The sequence below is a fragment of the Dipodomys spectabilis genome, unplaced genomic scaffold (assembly GCF_019054845.1).
Source record: "Dipodomys spectabilis isolate Male_0828 unplaced genomic scaffold, ASM1905484v1 ptg000148l, whole genome shotgun sequence".
NCBI classification, from domain to species: domain Eukaryota; kingdom Metazoa; phylum Chordata; class Mammalia; order Rodentia; family Heteromyidae; genus Dipodomys; species Dipodomys spectabilis.
In genome coordinates, this window is record NW_024870825.1 from 3,770,376 (window position 1) to 3,786,416 (window position 16,041).

At 35.0% G+C, this 16,041-nt stretch overlaps 1 protein-coding gene across 1 annotated transcript in view; it reads left to right on the forward strand.

Annotated features, from left to right (window-relative positions):
• LOC122118304 (calcium-activated chloride channel regulator 1-like) overlaps nucleotides 1-16,041 on the forward strand; it is a 19,848-nt gene continuing 3,807 nt past the window's right edge. The window contains exons 1-13 of the mRNA XM_042692250.1: nucleotides 1-164; nucleotides 1,405-1,545; nucleotides 1,805-1,952; nucleotides 2,725-2,833; nucleotides 5,408-5,588; nucleotides 6,538-6,765; nucleotides 8,228-8,452; nucleotides 9,768-9,945; nucleotides 11,024-11,124; nucleotides 12,203-12,427; nucleotides 13,101-13,371; nucleotides 13,884-14,051; nucleotides 14,851-15,090. Of these exons, the coding sequence (XP_042548184.1) occupies nucleotides 6-164; nucleotides 1,405-1,545; nucleotides 1,805-1,952; nucleotides 2,725-2,833; nucleotides 5,408-5,588; nucleotides 6,538-6,765; nucleotides 8,228-8,452; nucleotides 9,768-9,945; nucleotides 11,024-11,124; nucleotides 12,203-12,427; nucleotides 13,101-13,371; nucleotides 13,884-14,051; nucleotides 14,851-15,090 (2,374 nt within the window). The 5' untranslated portion in view covers nucleotides 1-5. The remainder of the gene's footprint in view (nucleotides 165-1,404; nucleotides 1,546-1,804; nucleotides 1,953-2,724; nucleotides 2,834-5,407; nucleotides 5,589-6,537; nucleotides 6,766-8,227; nucleotides 8,453-9,767; nucleotides 9,946-11,023; nucleotides 11,125-12,202; nucleotides 12,428-13,100; nucleotides 13,372-13,883; nucleotides 14,052-14,850; nucleotides 15,091-16,041) is intronic.

Sequence of the window (16,041 nt, forward strand, 5' to 3'; positions counted from 1 at the left end):
CAGAAATGATGTTCAGTCTGAGTGGCATTCTATGTCTAGCTCTGCATCTCTTGCCAGAGGTGAAAAGCTCAATGGTAAAGTTACATGACAAGGGATATGAAGGCATTGTCATTGCAATTAACCCCAATGTAACAGAAGATGAAAAACTAATTCAGAACATTCAGGTAAGAGAAAATTTTTATTACTCCTATATTTTTATTTTGATAACTATTTCCATCTCAGCACATACAAATACTCAAACTGTTATAACTTCCCAAAGTCATCATTTATGTAAAACTGGTCTAAACTGCTAGGATTCAATCTGCTTAGTTTTATGATTTAATTATGCATTAATCATTCCTTTATTGAATAATTAAAAGGCCAAATTTGTAACACTTTTTCCAACTAGTTAAGCTAATAGAAAGAAAGCTACTCTCAGAAAGTTTAAATAATAATCCACATTTACACCCCAGACTTCATATTTTTCCACAGAAAACTTAAATTTTTTTACCTATTTCATCTGAAAGAAAACCTTACATATTTTAAAGTTCATTTCTCTTCCTAATGTCATTTATATTAGTCAGTACAATAAAAAAATTTATAATATTTAATACTATTTTTTGATCCTCTTAGTGGATGAATTTTATTCTCTCAGCAATGAATTTTATCCTCATCATAGAAATGAAAGAAGTTAAATTGTGCAGTCATAGAGTAAGTGGCAAACTGGGGCCTGAAGCCAATTAGACATACATACATACATACATACATATACATATATTTTATGACTACTTGATAAAATTATGTATTTCCATAAACACATCCTGTATAATGAGATGTCTCAAAACCTACCAAATGTTTTTTTTAATAAACACAAAGCATAACTAAACCTGAACCAGGAGCCAGTGGCTCACAGCCGTTGTCCTTAGCTACGCAAGAAGCTGAGATCTAGCCTGAGCAGAAAAGTCTTCAACACTCCAACTCCAAAATAACCAACAAAAAGACAGGCTAGAAACACGGCTTATGTGGTAGAGTAATAGCCAAAAAGGCAAGTGAGTGTGAGGCTCTGAGTTCAGTTAACTCCCAATTTATTTAAGTAGCCCAATAAGAACTTTAATTTGAGTAAGTAAGCAATTTTCCCACAAGCTCCCAATCTTACCCACATTTCGATCTTCCCCAACATCTTTATTTCCATCTCCAACCAATAATTCTGAGTGCAAATTTGTGTAAGTAAAAAGGATTTGGCTTTGGGACATATGAAAATAAGCTTACAGATTGGAGAGATGCAGCAGTATTCAAACTATTTTGCAGTGAATCTTTGAAAAATATTTGGAGAAAATAAGCTTCAATTTGCCTTTTCTAGTTTGTATACTTTCATTCTATATTCATTGTAAAGGTGTTACCACAAAGTATTTTTAATTTTGTCAGAAAATGGTAACGGAAGCTTCAACCTACCTGTTTCATGCCACCAAGCAAAGAGTTTATTTCAGGAAAGTAAGCATTTTAATTCCAATGACCTGGAAGTCAAAATCTGAGTATTTACTGCCCAAACAAGAATCATATGAGCAGGTAGGTATGTTATCTAAGTATTCCCTAAGCTTTCCTTAAATTAATAGATATTATTTCTGCTAATTGCTACTCACTCATTTAGGAATTAAATTAGTAATCTATCTTTTCTAAATGTAGATGAAAAAGTTCTTGCTTTTACAATCCCTTGTTTCTGTTTTGGAATTTGTTTTTGCTTCTTGGTTCTTTTGCTTTTGTTTTGTTTTGGTTTGGTTTGGTTTTTGAGGGTTGTTTTTGTTGTTGTTCTCCTGCCTTAATTTAGGCAGATGTTATAGTTGCTGATCCTTATCTGAAATATGGAGATGATCCCTATACACTACAATATGGACAATGTGGAGAGAAAGGACAATATATACATTTTACTCCAAATTTCCTGTTGACTGACAACTTAGCTGTCTATGGGCCCCGAGGTAGGAATAGCTATTTTATATTCCTATTTCCAATAGCACATTAAATATATAATATGTAAATATATAAAATATAAAACACTGTGATTAACTGTATTTTTAAGGATTTTAATTAAAAACAAATATTATGTAATGCCTTTAAAAGTATGCTAGTTGGGGAAACAACGAGGAGGCAACAATGCTTGATAAGAAATGTACTCGTTATCTTGCCCATGTAATTGTAACTCCTCTGTACAGTATTCTTACAATAAAAAAAAGAATATTTACATTAAAAAACAAAAAACAAAAAAGTATGCTAGTTACGTTCACCTATTTACTTGTGTGCATGGGTTTAATAATGTGAGTCAATTAATAATGTGAGTCATAGGCAACTAAATAATTTCAACTCTTTTGACCTAGTGAAAAATGTCAATTTCTAGAATTTCTTGACTCAGTAAGACTGGGAGATGGGTAGAAGATTTTAAAACCAAAAGAAATTACATTAAAATATTAAGCCAGGCGCCAGTGGCTCATGCCTGTAATCCTAGCTACTTAGGAGGCTGAGATCTGAGGATCGTGGTTCAAAGCCAGCCCGGGCAGGAAACTCCGTGAAACTCTTATCTCCAATAAACCACCAGAAAACCAGAAGTGGTGCTATAGCTCAAGTGGTAGGGAGCTAGCTAGCCTTGAGCTGAAGAGCTGAGAGACAGCGCTAAGGCCCAGAGTTCAAGGCCCATGACCGATAAAAAATATATATATATAGTTACAAGTTTATAAATGACTTATTCTCTTGTAGGCAGAGTATTTGTACATGAGTGGGCCCATCTCCGGTGGGGAGTATTTGATGAGTATAATGTGAACCGGCCATTCTACATTTCCAGAAAGAATACTATTGAAGCAACAAGGTATCACTGTATTCAAAACAAATCTTTTCACTTACTGTTCTTCAAATTTCTATATAGGCAAACAAAGACTATTTAAAGTGGTTGGATCTTCTTACAGTTAATTGACATATGCAATCTGTGCCATTGGTGTTTACCAATTAATTCCAGGGGTTCCACCTTGGAATGAAGACCAATCAGGAACAGGGAATCATTTCAATATTCACACATATAAATTCTACTAACATATTATTAGAAGAAGAGAAAGGGAAAAAAACTAACCCCTAAGATACCAGATAATTAGAGTCAAAACTACCCACTCTTTTGTTCAATGCAATCCATTACATTTTCACTGAACTTGCTTCCCTTAATTCACTGAAACTGTTCGAGTTTTTGGTAAATATATTTTACCTTTCAGTGAAAGAAAAAAAAGCATTTCTCATTCAGGTAAGTTGAAGTTTTAAGAAATACGATTCCAGTTTTGGGAGTGGATACAGACCATCTGTTCATAAACATTAAACAGAGATGTTTAAGCCACTACATAAAAACAATATCAACCACATAGAACATTAAAATGTACTGAAGAACAGAAATCAATACAGCAAGGAAATAAGAAAAATGTATTAGATGGAAGAAGGGCTCTCAACTAATGCTTCTCTCAGCTCTTCGTACTGTCTGCCTGGTCTCTAGAACTGCAAGACTTTCATACAGACTGAGCTCTTAGCATGAGACACTCAATTTCCCACTCATCCCATGAAATTCCTCCCTTGTCTATATAATGCCTGGTTAGCCTTTAATTTTTCGTCTCTAAATGTCTTTCCTCTCCTTCCACTTAAGGTTAGATGCTCTTGAAACAGCTCCCACGGTAACATGTGTGGGTTCCCTCATGCTTACATCACTGAGCAGTAATTGTCCATGTAATTTAGACTGTGCTTTTTTGTAGCAATGTTTTTATTATTAATTACATATTATTTGAAAGACCTTGATTAAAATATGTCAGAGGAAGGCGTAAGACTTGGTATTATTGGATAACAACACTGTCACAAGAACTAAAACCAGGACTGTGCTTTTATAAATCATTAGGTCTGTCATAAAATCAAATCTAAACCAGCTTTCAAACAATAAATATTTAACAATTATTTTCCTCATAATTAGTCATAAAAATAGGTAAATTAGTGAAAATAAGTATCTAGAACAACATTCATGGAGCTCCTATTGTTTGTGTGTCAGGCACGTTTCATTTTCTTTTTTTCTTTTTCTTTCTTTTTTTTTTTTTTTTTTTTGCCAGTCCTGGGCTTCAACTGAAGGCCTGGGCATTGTCTGTGAGCCTCTCTGTGCTCAAGGCTAGCACTCTACCACCAAAGCCACAGTGCCACTCCAGGGTTTTTCCTGACTAGTTTATTGGAGATAAGAGTTTCATGGACTTTCCTGCTTTCAAACCCCGATACTCAGATCTCAGCCTCCTGAGTAGCTAGGATTAGTGGCATGAGCCCAGCCTCTGGCTGCATTAGGAACTTTAAATCAGTTAAGTATCTTCATGTGTAAGTTCAACTTTAAGTCTAACTCCAGAACTCTCTTGGACAATATTACTCACCATCTCTTTTAATCCTTAAAATACAAGCAAATTTGTTAAAATAGACTAGTGTCATGAAGGTTAACAGAATGGGAAGGAGGAAATTCTGCTTATAAACAGAAACTTTTTAGAATCCTTTAACTCATACTATACCTCCCCTCCTTTCCTTTCCAAAGGTTTGACAGTTACCTTTATCATGAAGACCACATGACTAGAATGGACAAGCATGCATACCTTAGTTTTATTTCTTCCTTCAGTCTAGCTTAGCGGTACATATAATTATATATACCAAAAATGGAAATTTAAGAACACTTTAATCATAATACTGACTCTCATTTAGTAGACACTATATGGAAAATGAACCATGCAACTTGTGGGCAGGGAATGGAAAAGGAAACTAGGGAAAAGCAAAGGAAAGAGTGACATTGTCCCAAAAGAAATGAACTCATTACCTTACCTTATGAAACCATATCCCCTCTGTATGACACCTTAATAAGGACAATACAATTATATTTTTAAAATATTGATTCTCTCCTGCCCACTAAGAAGCAATTTTTCTGTAACTCTCTTTAAAATATGTCACAAAGAGTGCATTTATTGGGGCTGGGAAGTTGGCTCAGTGGTAGAGTGCTTGCCTTGCATGCCTGAGGCCCTGAGTTCGATTCCTCAGCACCACATAAGCAAAAAGAAAAAAGCCGGAAGTGGTGCTGTGGCTCAAATGGTAGAGCGCTAGCCTTGAGCTGAAGAGCTGAGGGACAGCGCCCAGGCCCAGAGTTCAGGCCCCACGACCGGACCCCCCCCCCAAAAAAAAGAGTGCATTTATTGATCATAATGATAAGCAATGAATATTTAGTGGATAGGAATCAAAAAGACTGCTCTTATTGAAATCAAAACCAAATAGGTGTGAACATTATGATATATGAGCTATAGCAGTTGCCACTGAAATAAAGATTTTAGGATGCTGGTCTTTATTCTTCATTCACTTAGTCTTCATTTCTAAATGTAATCTAACTCTTTCATCCCAGATGTTCCACTGCTATTACTGGCAGGTATGTGGTTTTCAATGATTGCCAGGGAGGAAGCTGTGTAACAAGGCCTTGTCGGCGTGACTCACAGACAAGGTTGTATGAGGCAAAATGTACATTTATTCCAGACAAATCCCAGACTACAAAGGACTCCATAATGTTCATGCAAAATCTTGATTCTGTAAGTACCTTCTCTTTCCTGTCTTACAAAGAAAAGTTTAGGAAAAAATGAATTAGAAAATAGATTTTCTATTATGATATGTATACCAGTAGAGAAGAAGGAAATTTACTCATACCATTAACTAGATCCCATTCTCTCTGGCCCCTGTCAGGATATGCCTGGGAATTGTGTCATCCTTTCTTATTAACCTCTTACTTTTCTTCAATGGTGACAGTGTATCCTTCTCAGTGAAGTGACATAATGAATTCTTAGAAAATCCTTCTCCATTGACTCCTATTGGATTTGGTGTCTAGTCTAACTACCTACAACATACCTTCTTCCAGGTTTTAGACACTGTTATTCTAGAGCAATCTATAATGGAGCTTTAGAAAGCTGGCATTCTAGATTTTCTATTATTTCTATGTATTCTCATTACAGTGCATCAACTATTATAAAATAATATAAAAAATACATATGCTTGTCCACATGTTTGAGGGCTGGGAATGTGGCTCAGTGGTAGAGTGCTTGCCTTATGCATGAGGCCCTGGGTTTGATTCCACAGCACCACATAAGCAGAAAAAGCTGGAAGTGGTGCTGTGGCTCAAGTGGTAGAAAGCTAGCCTTGAGCTGAAGAGCTGGGGAACAGCACCCAGGCCCAGAATTTAGGCCCCATGACCGACAAAAAAAAAAAAAAGCTAATGTTTGACCTGAAGCATTCTATTTAAATATACAAAGTTCAAAATACAACAACAGGTGTGTTAAGAGATATATAGTTGGTAGTGAAACATAACTTGTCATTTTTAGGTTGCATCACTGTGGGATAACAATTACATCTGATTTAGTTCTTTATCAGAATTAAAATATCTATTTCACAGTGTTCTTGCTTTACATAGCAGCTCAGCACACATTTGGTTGGAAAAGATAATGCTTCCAAATTATTGATATGTCCAATGTTCTGATTATTTTGCAGGTGACTGAATTTTGTACCAAAAAAACACACAATGTAGAAGCTCCAAACCTACATAACAAAATGTGCAATCACAGAAGCATTTGGGATGTAATCCAAGAGTCTGAGGATTTTCAGAATGCATCTCCCATCACAGGAATGAAAATGCCACCTCACCCTGCATTTTCATTGCTCAAGTCCAAGCAACGAGTGGTCTGCTTAGTACTGGATAAATCTGGAAGCATGAGTGAAGTAAGTCAGTCTTTTGCTAACATTCTTAAATTATTAAGGCTAGTCCTAAGAGGCTAACTAACACATAATTTATGCTCTAATAAATTTTAGCACAGTAATTTTATGTAAAAAGTACTAGAAGAGCCGGGCACCGGTGGCTCGCGCCTGTAATCTGAGCTACTCAGGAGGCTGAGATCTGAGGATCATGGTTCAAAGCCAGCCCGGGCAGGAAAGTCCAAGAGACTCTTATCTCCAGTAAGCCACTAGAAAACCGGAAGTGGCCCTGTGGCTCAAGCAGTAGAGTGCTTGACTTGATCTAAAGATCACAGGGACAGCACCCAGGCCCAGAGTTCAAGCTCCACGACCAGAAAAAAAAAAAAGTACTAGAAGATAACCTGCTAAATATATATAACATTAAATACATAATATAAAGTGACTGTTATATTAAGGCTATACAATTATGGATGATTTTTACTTTTTAATCTTTAACTAACTAGAAGAATTACAACAAAGAGAAAAAATAAAAACGAATTCCACTATCCAACCTGATATTCTAGTTTATTTTTGTCAATGTATTTATTTTTCTTTTTCAAAAGTGTGATTATAGTTGGGCTCTGGTGGCTCACAGCTTTAATCCTAGCTACTCAGGAGGATGAAATTTGAGGACAGTGGTGTGAAGCCAGCCTAGGTATGACAGTCCTTGAGACTCTTATCTCCAATTAACCACCAAAAAAAGCCCAGAAATGGAACTATGGTCCAAGTGGTAGAATGCTAGGCTGGAGGGAAATGAAAAAAATCTCAGGGACAGTGCCCAGGCCCTGAGTTCAAGCCCTAGGACCAATCCCCCAAATAATAATAAGTAAATCAAGATGATTATCTTTTATATATGTAAAAATCATTCTATGACATAGTATTTAAAGGCTTTTTATAGATGCATACTATAATTTAGTCAAATGATCTCATTGGACCTTTTAAAAGTTTTCAACTTACTACAATTAAAAGCTACATTTAAAATTATTTCCTTAGGTAATATTCTTGAATATACAGCTGTCATGTACCAAGCATATCGATTTTTAAGACTTTCAAATATAATGATGGCTTTTAAAACATTCTCATTTGTTTATTTTGTTAGTATTGGGTTTGAAATCAGAGCCTCATGGTCTCTTAGCTTGTTTTTATTTTGGCTAGCACTCTATTGCTTGAGGCTTGTCTTCTGCTTGGCTTTTGCTTTATTTTGAAGATGGAGTGTCTTGGGCTTTCTGCCATGCTGGACCTGAACTGCAGTCTTCTAGATATCAGTTTCCTGAATAGTTAGTGTTCAGGAGCCACCAGTGGCTAATTAGAATTTTTAATTTTTTAATAAAATGGAGCTACATTTTAAAATATATCAACTTATTATTGTTGTGATGTATCGCCAATCTTTCATTAATCTGTCAAGATCTGAAATGACTTGGGAATTATTTACACCTTTTTTTTTTCACAGGAAGACCGTCTTATTCGGTTGAATCAAGCAGCAGAACTATACTTAATTCAAGTCATTGAAAAAGGATCTCTGGTTGGGATGGTTGTCTTTGACCATATTGCGGAAATTAAAAATAATCTAATAAGAATAGGTGATGACAACGCTTACCAAAACATCACTGGAAACCTGCCACAAAATGCTTATGGTGGAACTTCAATTTGCAATGGACTCAAAGCAGGATTCCAGGTTAAAAAAAAATTAAATATTTGCCATTTACTATTGTTTTTCATTTTCTCATTGTACTTTTGAAAAAAGTCATGAATTCATAAGTTTCTCCTTAGTAATATTATGATCTGATCAAGACAAGTCATTAACAAGTCATAATAGATTATTTCAATCCACAGTCAAAGTCATAAATAGATGTTAAATACTTACATAATAAAACCACCTCAATGTATAAGCATTTTACTTACAAAAGCATAACAATAACTAACATGTTTTGACTATATACATTATTGTCTATGCTAAATGCTTTATATCCTTACTACTATTTTGTAAATTGGGTAATATTATTATGCCCACTCTGCATGCAAGGAAAGTGAGGTTTAGAGTAACTATATATAATTTGTGTGTATGTGTTTGTATATAATGATTATGGGGCTGAGTTGTAGCTAAGTGACAAAGCATTTGCCTAGCAACTGCAGTGTTCTAGGTTCAATTCCCAGTACCAAGAAAAGAAAAAAAATACAGTTTTTTTAAGAAAAAAAAAAAAGGTTTTAGGGACAGTACCCAGACCCTGAGTTCAATCCCTATGATCACAATGACATTATGTAATTAAAAACTCAGCTTTTTACTACCAAGCAACTATCTCCAGTAACCAAACTACTCCCAGCTCCAGCATCGTATTACTAACAGATGGAGAAACTGTGTGTGTGGGTGGTGTGTGTATATGTATAATTTTAACTCTTCACAAAGACTGAAGACTATTCTATTTATTAGTAAATGGCAGAAATGTAATTTATTCTCTAGTTATTTAACACCAAAGCACTTAACTAATACTCTTGGTACAAGATCTCAGGAAAAATGAGAATAAATGTTTATAATAATGATAAAATTATGAACTTCCTTCCTCATGTCAAGTCAGGGTTTTTTTTTCCTGGTAAATCCTAAGATTCTTTAGTTGTGACTAAGTTAAATGTATTAAAAAGATATTCCTAAGTATCTCCTAGGATGACAGTTAATACTCACTAAATACTTACTATGTGACAGGAATTATTCTATGTGCTTTATTCTTTATTTCTTCAGTAGAGGGAATATGTATACTTGAAATTGTTAGAAGTGATAAGCAGCTCTCTTAAAATTTTTACTACACTCATTTCCATTTGCCAATTCAGGCTTGAATTCAAGCCTGAATTGGCAAATTCAATATGGTAATATGAAAAGTTTCCTTTTGTTTACTCTAAATGCATTATACTAAAAATTCTGACTAAAATAACAAGTTTGTTCTTAGTTACAACTGAAATGATATTGTGTAACTAATAATCTAATTTTTAACTATCAGGTAATTACCTCCAGTAACCAGACTACTTCTGGTTCTGAAATTATATTACTGACAGATGGAGAAGATAATAGCATAAGCCAATGCTTTGAGGAGGTCAAACAAAGTGGTGCAATCATCCACACCATTGCTCTGGGGCCTGACGCTGCCAAAGAACTGGAAGCCCTGTCAAATATGACAGGTAAAGCTTTGGAACATCATTTTATATTGAACAACAACACATTCTTAGAAAGCTTTCCCCAGAGCTGTAAAGTTGTTCAAAAATTGCCTATCATAAAATGAGTTTTGTCTTTTCTCCTTCAAATTAAATTATTTTCCCTTTCTTTCACTTCTTCATATAAAGCTTCTTTCTGTTTTCATTCATTCCTTACAACACTGTCAATATACACTAAACAAAGTTCTTTTATTGTTACTCAATTGCAAGTCTAAAGTTATTACACAATTCCAAAATACTATTCAATCTCAGAGTAAGGGTTTAGACATTCTTGTTTTTTAGATAAGGAAATAGGAGACCTGACTACAAATGATTTGCTTAAGGCTGTCATTGGAGTCTTGATTGCTAATTCGGCCTTCACTGTTCCCTCCAAATCTCACTAAATATGAGTGGAGAATATTTATGCATTTTCCCCTTTGTATCCAGTTCTACGCATCCTTATCCAGCCCTTACAAAGTTCTGCCTGGACATCTTCAACACCCTTTCAGCTGGCCTTTCTGATACTGATTGTCATATTTCTGGAACTCATTTGTGTTCATTCCTGCCCTCTCTAATCTAGTCTAACTTCTCACACCTAAGTAAGTAATCTCTCTCTTCCTTGACTCCCATATTGTTTACTTTCTATACTGAATCAATTTGTATTTTTTCTTAGCATTCATTCTCTAAGTTCTTGTTATGTTTTTGACCCATCTAGAAAATAAGCAGCTAGTTCATTAAGAACTGTTTTAAATTTATTTTATAAGATATTTAGTAATTAGACCAGTTTTAAAAATGTGACATGTACTTACATTTAACAATGAATGAAATTTTAAAAATGAAATGACTTATTCTGTAAATTTTGTCATTATTCTTATTTGCATTATTTATTTTTGAGCAAAGTTTAGATATTATAGGATTTTATTTAAGAGACAGATTCCAGAAAGTCCATGAGGTTCTTACAAATCTATCTTTTGTACAGTTTAAAGAGAAATGTTAGACTTTAAAGCTTATTGACATATTGACAACAGCAAACAAATATATTTCCCCATTGAAAACTTCATTTTAGGAGGGCTTCGTTTTTATGCCAATAAAGACATAAATGGGCTTATTGATGCATTCAGCAGAATTTCATCAAGAAGTGGTAACATTTCTGAGCAGGCTATTCAGGTTAGTATATTAAGAAAACTCTTTACTTTCTCACAGTTGCAATTACTTCCTATTATTCTAGTTATTAACTTTTTATCTAATAAATAATTCTGTGTTAAAAAGTATTTCAGTTGTGCAGAAAAACATCCTTTCTGAAATTGCTTTTCCATGACACAACCACTTTTTATCTTGCTTCTAGTCTTTATATATACTCTTGAAAAACTTCTTTAATTCTTTGTTATTTTAGGTTGAAATCTTTAAAATAAATTTTAAATTCTATTCTAATCTCTCTCTTTTTTTGTTTTTTTGTTGGTCGTGGGGCTTGAACTATGGCCTGGGTGCTGACCCTCAGTTTTTCAGCTCTAGGCTAGAGCTCTACCACTCAAGCCACAGAGCCACTTCTGTTTTTCTGCTGTTTTATTGGAGATAAGAGTCTCACTGACGTTCCTGCCTAGGCTGGCTTTGAACTATGATCCTCAGATCTCAGCCTCCTGAGTAGCTAGGAGGCATGAGCCACCAGTGCCAAGCTATCTCTCTCTTCTTTAACTTCTACACTATTGTCTGCAATAGATCAATTTGTATTTTTTTTCTTAGCTTTTTCCTTAGTTCTTGGTATGTTTTTAACCCATTTAGAAAATAAGCAGGTGGTTCATTAGGAACTGTTTTAAATTTCATTTTTATAACATATCTAATAAGCTTTAAGGTTACATTATCTATGAGAAAACAAATAGGTTTGAGTGTAGTGGTTCATACCTGTGATGCTAACTACTAGACAAGCTGAGATTAGGAAGATTTGTAATCTGAGCAATCTGGGCAAAAAAGTTCCCACGATTCAATCTCAATTGAATAAATTGGATGCTGGAGATAGATGACTGTCATCCCAACTATAACCAAAAGCATAAAATAGGAGAATCATGGTTCAGGCACAGGCATAGGTAAAAAGCCAATCTCAAAATAACCAATGCCATACAGTAGCAATGGAAATTTGGTGTAGTGGTAGAGTACCTACCTAACAAGTATAAAGCCCTGAGTTCAAGCCCAAGTGTTGCCAAAATGAATAACAAGTGGTTTTATATGTTTCCTCTTACTTATGTACCAGTTGGAGAGCAAAACTCTAAATGTCAAAGGGAGGACATGGGCCAATGGCACAGTGTCTGTAGACAGCACCATTGGAAGAGACACATTCTTTGTTGTTACCTGGACAAAACAGAAACCACAAATTATTCTCCAAGATCCAAAAGGAAAACAATATAATACCCCAGAATTCAAAGAACATAAGCTAAATATTCGATCTTCTCGTCTTCACATACCAGGCATTGCAGAGGTAACTATTTTTTATTATCACCATGTTTTTATTAATTACTACCTTAAAAATACAATGTCTTCTACATTGTCAATATTAAAAATGGTAATCTGTCATAATAAAAATAATTTGAATATGTAGTAATTTACATCCATATTTATTAGTTTGTAAAAATCAGTTTTAAAAATCAATATTGGGACGGGGGGTGTAGCTTGAGAATAAACACTTATATAGATGAAATCTCAACACACACATAGGTGTATATATATGTATATGTATATATAAGCACAGCTAGGCATACACACATATGTACCTATGTATAAATATATACATATATGAACTCTTTATATTTCTAAATAAGTTTATATCCCAAGAAAACAGGGTTTTTTTGTTTTTGTTTTATTTTGTTTTTGCTGGTCCTAAAGTTTGAAATACGGGCCTGGGCACTGTCCTTGATTCCCTTTTTGCTCAGGGCTATCATTCTACCACTTGAGCCACTGTATGACTTCTGGATTTTTCTGTGATTTAATTGGAGATAAGAATCTCACAGACTTTCCTGCCCAGGCTGGCTTCAAACCATGATCCTCAGATCTCAGCCTCCTGAGTAGCGAGGATTACAGGCGTGAGCAACTGGCACTAGCTGGAAATAGTAATATTATCCAGGCTCTTAAAAAGTTTTGTTTTTTTTTTTCAGACAGGTACTTGGACTTACAGCCTTTTAAATAAGCAAGCCCAACCTCAATTGCTATCAGTGACAATGACCACTAGAGCAAGAAATCCTTCTGTACTTCCAATAATTGCAGTTGCTCACATGAGTCGAAATACAGCACAATACCCTAGCCCAATAATTGTTTATGCACGGGTCAGTCAAGGGTTCATGCCTGTGCTGGGAGTTAATGTAACAGCCATGATAGAGACTGAAGGTGGATATCAAATAACACTGGAACTCTGGGACAATGGTGCAGGTAACTAGCATCTGCTTCAACTTATATTGAACTTAAAACACTTCCAAGAGGATTCCATGAAGTCATAACATATATATGCATATAAATCATATTTTAAAGTTATAATGTTTCTAAACTTTTACTCAGCCTGACAAAGCAAAATCAAACACATTTATTTTATTTTAATCTCAAAAACAATTTTACTTTTCCCATGGAATGTATGAATACAATCCTCCTCCAGTTTTCTTAGTGTTTCACCTATAACTTCCCCAGCTAGTTATGTTTTCTTTTTGATAAGTTTCTTTTATAAAATAATAACAATTAACATAAATTGATCATCAATTAGACTGTTTCCAGTATGAAAGGATTAGCATGTGGCTAAGCCTAGGTTTGAATTCGAACAATTTGATTTTAGGGTTCACATACCTTATGCTATGCTATCCTTCAAACTGGTGATATCACTACTGCTCAGGGATAGATACAACAGCCATTTTTATTTACTGGATAACTAATTATTACATTTGAATGTCCAGGTGCTGATACTATCAAAAATGATGGCATCTACTCCAGATATTTTATGGAATACAATGGAAATGGTAGATACAGTTTAAAAGTTCATGTTCAGGCAAGAAATTACACAGCTAGACGGAGTTTAAGACGACAGAACAAGTCTCTGTACATACCCGGCTATGTTGTAAATGGTAAGTAGCATTAAAATTGAAATGAGTGTTTTTGTACATTGCATGAGGCAAACATGGAAAATTTTATGTACTATGGAAGAGGCAAGTATATAATTATGTATTCAACTTCTCTGTTTCCAAATTATATTCATACTATTGGGTTGAGTATAAAATAGGTTGTCACATGTTTTGTTAACATCTACGCTGGTTCATTTCAATTACAATGAAAAATTTTGGACTGAGCATCTGGTATTAGGCCAGCACTATAGAAGATGCTTGCTACAAAGATGAATGAAAGATAATGCTTGTACCAGGCTCATGTCTCACACGTCATACCAGCTACTCTGGAAGAAGAGATTGGCAGGATTGCAATTCCAGGCAAGCTGGGGCAAAAATTTCCTGAGACCTCCATCACAACAAAACGAAGGGCATGATGGGCATCTGTGGGAGCCTCAATAGGAAGCTTGCAAACCCAGGCTTGCCTGGGGAGAAACCTTGGTAACATATCCAGAAAAGAACATAACGAAGCTCTGAAGCATAGCTTAAGTGATACAGTGTCTAGCCAGTAAGAATGGGACCCTGAGTTCAAAAGGATCTTTGCCCTCAAAGAATTCTAGTCAAGCAGTTAATAAAGATCAAAGATGGTTTAACATAGCATAATATCTCCTCATTCATTTCAAAGTTATACTAAAACAAGAGGGTTTTTTCACTAAAAATTGTCACTTTTCTGTGTCTGCCATGAAGTTTTAACTTACCCCTCTACAAGATGAAGTATCCACATGACAATATGAAAAGTTACATAATTACTCTTTTGGGGTAGGTGAAATTGTACTGAACCCACCCAGACCTGAAGTTAAAGAAGACTTGGCAGAAGCTGAACTGGAAGATTTCAGCAGACTAACTTCAGGAGGGTCATTCACTGTATCAGGAGCTCCTCCTGCTGGTAACAATGCTCCCTTGTTCCCGCCCAGTAAAATCACAGACTTGGAGGCTGAGGTTAAAGGAGATCATGTTCACCTTTCATGGACTGCCCCCGGCAGTACCCTTGATAAAGGCAAAGGTAAGCTTGATATTTTACATTTTGTAAAAGAAATTTACTAAGAATTTTCTAATATCTCATTTATAAATAACATTTGTGGAGTGTCTACCTGGGCCATTATTCATTTGTTTTCAGATGTGAAAAATGAAAGACCAAGAGATAGAAATTGGGCCAAGTTATATCTATAACCCAGAATTCTAACCCATTCTTGTTATATTCCATGGTACAAACTGCTTTTCTGAGTTTGAACCATCCTAAACTTAATTGTGGAGGCCTGAATAACAGCTTTCTATCTCTGGCATGGGAAATTATTTTTCTAAGCATTTCTGTACTTATATAATTTTATTCATTTGTCATTGAGTTTCAAACAGTATGAGGTTCCTAGAAACTATCACTATTAAGTCAATTGGACATAAAAGACACATGACTAGACAAGTCATGTCATACTGTTAAGACCTGGAATGATAACGGCATCTCACTTACTAGATAGAATTTTCAAAGCCATATTTGTTTTGTCACTATTTTTAAAAAAATCAAAAGACCTTTCATAAGCCAAAAGAAATACAGAACATCCACATATATATTATTTGTGCTTCAATTTTGAAAACTCTCACTATAACCACTTCTGAAATACATCATTTTCTCATGATCATGACTCACTTTCTCATGACCCATACTAGGCAGAATCAAATAAAATATTAGTATTTGGGGCTGGGAATGTGGCTTAGTGATAGAGTACTTGTCTAGCATGCATGAATCCCTGGGTTCGAGTCCTCAGTACCACATAAACAGATAAAGCCAGAAGTGACATTGTGGCTCAAGTGGTAAAGCACTAGCCTTGAGCAGAGAGAGGCTCAGGGACAGTGCCCAGGCCCTGAGTTCAAGTCCCAGGACTAGCAAAAAAAAATAGTATTGAAACAGAAAAAAAGCCAGGAAGGAAATCATCTAATCAAATATTTAGTTCAAATTCAA